Below are 2535 nucleotides of genomic sequence, written 5' to 3'. Positions count from 1 at the left end.
ATTCCTTCTGCAAGTCAGTATTTAAAATAATTGATGCAGCTCTACAGCTATCAATAATGATGGTTTGCTATGTTTTTCCCTAAGAATCTTGTGCATAGTTGATTGTTTAAAACAAAACAAACCAAAACTTTTATCTCCTTGCTTCCCCCCAGTTAAATAAAAAATCCGTCAGTAAAACTTAAAATTTTTTAGGCTCTGAAATACCATTATTTGAAAGTATTTTAAGGATACCTCAGAAACATTATAAAAGCCTTAAATAAGTGTAACAATGTTGTTATACTTGTTTGTTATTTTCAGTTTGAATCATGCAGTTATGTGTCATGAAAAATATTTCTAGTACCCTGAACCTCAGGGTTTGGTTGAATGCTTAGAAATTTTAATTACTTACCTATTTTTTTAAATCTTGACATTGCATTGTGAGAAACTTGGGTAGGATGACATGATTCAAAGTGGAATAGCGATTGTCTATTTAAAATTACAAAAATAAAAACCAGCTTGTTTTCAACATCTAATTGATACTTGCTGAAAGCTAGAATGGGAACATAAACAGATTGTAAAGCTGTAACTCGGCTGTAATTTATAGTAACTTGTCACAGTACTGCACAGCTGCTCTTGCTTACAGTAGTATTAAAAAGGCATCAAAGACAATAAAGCAACTTTTAGATATTAAAATACTCCTATTCAGAAGAAGTTATGCAAAGGCACTAGTACTTTTGTGTAAAAGACATGCAAGAAAAGAGGAAGACCACCTTTCAGCAATGCTGGAGTTTTTACAATAACAATCTAAAATTAACAAACTTAAGAAAAAAATGCTTTTGATTATTTTAATGCTTTCTCCAAAATAATCAATAACTTCTTTTTCTCCCACTTTTTTCCACCCCATTATAGGCTGATCTGTGCACAGGGCTGCAAGGTTTCCTTATCTTTCATAGTTTTGGAGGAGGCACTGGTTCAGGGTTTGCATCTCTGCTCATGGAAAGGCTCTCTGTTGACTATGGCAAAAAATCTAAACTAGAGTTTGCAATTTATCCAGCACCACAAGTTTCCACGGCTGTAGTAGAACCTTACAACTCGATTCTAACCACCCACACAACATTAGAGCATTCAGATTGTGCCTTCATGGTAGATAATGAAGCCATTTACGATATATGTCGTCGTAACCTTGACATTGAACGTCCTACTTATACAAATTTAAACCGATTAATTGGGCAAATTGTTTCGTCCATCACAGCTTCACTGCGTTTTGATGGAGCCCTCAATGTAGATCTGACAGAATTTCAAACTAACCTTGTTCCATACCCACGAATCCATTTCCCCCTGGTAACGTATGCCCCTGTCATCTCTGCTGAAAAAGCGTATCATGAGCAGTTATCTGTGGCTGAAATTACCAATGCTTGTTTTGAACCAGCCAACCAGATGGTAAAATGCGACCCTCGCCATGGCAAATACATGGCCTGCTGTATGTTATATAGAGGTGACGTTGTTCCCAAAGATGTCAATGCAGCTATTGCTACCATCAAGACTAAACGTACCATTCAATTTGTGGATTGGTGCCCAACTGGATTCAAGGTACTTTATATAGCTTTTTAAGTGCTTGATGTTTGAATTATTAGGAATTGTATAGTATTCAGAGATAACAGTCATTCTATAATGTTGTAATGTCCCTGTTAAATATTTTGAAGTGCAAAATAACTGTAAGCTATTTTATTTGTTGGTAACCGTGGTGATTTTTAATTGTTGACAGAACTAAGTCTTAAGCCGTAGCACTTGTAAGGAAAGTTTTCGTTTGTTTTCTTGAAGGTGGGCATTAACTACCAGCCTCCAACTGTGGTGCCAGGTGGTGACCTTGCAAAGGTGCAGCGGGCTGTGTGTATGCTGAGTAATACAACTGCTATTGCTGAAGCATGGGCTCGCCTTGACCACAAATTTGATCTCATGTATGCTAAGCGTGCCTTTGTACACTGGTATGTTGGGGAAGGAATGGAGGAAGGAGAATTTTCTGAAGCCCGGGAAGATCTGGCTGCCCTTGAGAAAGATTATGAAGAAGTCGGTGTAGACTCGGTAGAAGCAGAGGCTGAAGAAGGAGATGAATATTTAGAAAATTGAAGTCTGGAAAAATTTATTTAAAAAAAAAATTTGCAGAAACCTGTTCACTCGTTTGATTGTTTTCAAATAAAGTTTTAAAGGCTCTACCTTCTATTATTTTCTTCTTTACTATTTATGTGTATACTTGCTAAGTAACGACTATTTGAGATTGCAGGCTTCGGTAGCATCTAGTCATGTGCAAATTAGAGAAAAAAGTGGGAAATTGTGTACACTTTACTGTGATCCCAACATCTTCTGAGACATACTCTCTTTGATTTTTGTTTTTTTACAAGCAGGAAACTGCTTCTACTACACAGTTGTTATTCCAAGGCTGTCCACACAATACAAAGGAATCCAATCTTTCCTAAAGACATTTTCCCAGTAAGGCTGGCTTCACAGAAGACTTAGTTAAAATCTCCAAAGTTATTGAACTGAGTAATACTGTACTCA

General features: G+C 36.5%; 1 protein-coding gene across 2 annotated transcripts in view; it reads left to right on the top strand.

The window, feature by feature from the left end:
• LOC104617597 (tubulin alpha-3 chain) overlaps positions 1-2316 on the top strand; it is a 3241-nt gene extending 925 nt beyond the window's left edge. Inside the window, exons 2-4 of one of the 2 annotated variants that reach the window (XM_010282955.1) lie at positions 1-13; positions 889-1569; positions 1801-2316. The exon at positions 1-13 is cut by the window's left edge and continues 169 nt beyond it. In XM_010282955.1, coding sequence (XP_010281257.1) covers positions 1-13; positions 889-1569; positions 1801-2106 — 1000 coding nt within the window. In that variant the 3' untranslated portion in view covers positions 2107-2316. Of the gene's footprint in view, positions 14-886; positions 1570-1800 lie in introns of both variants that reach the window. The other variant, XM_010282956.1, reaches the window with a different exon arrangement.
• Positions 2317-2535: the final 219 nt, after the last annotated feature.

This window comes from Phaethon lepturus, unplaced genomic scaffold, assembly GCF_000687285.1.
Source record: "Phaethon lepturus isolate BGI_N335 unplaced genomic scaffold, ASM68728v1 scaffold29782, whole genome shotgun sequence".
NCBI lineage: Eukaryota > Metazoa > Chordata > Aves > Phaethontiformes > Phaethontidae > Phaethon > Phaethon lepturus.
Note: the sequence above shows the minus strand (reverse complement) of the source record. Positions and strands in the feature narration are given on the sequence as shown.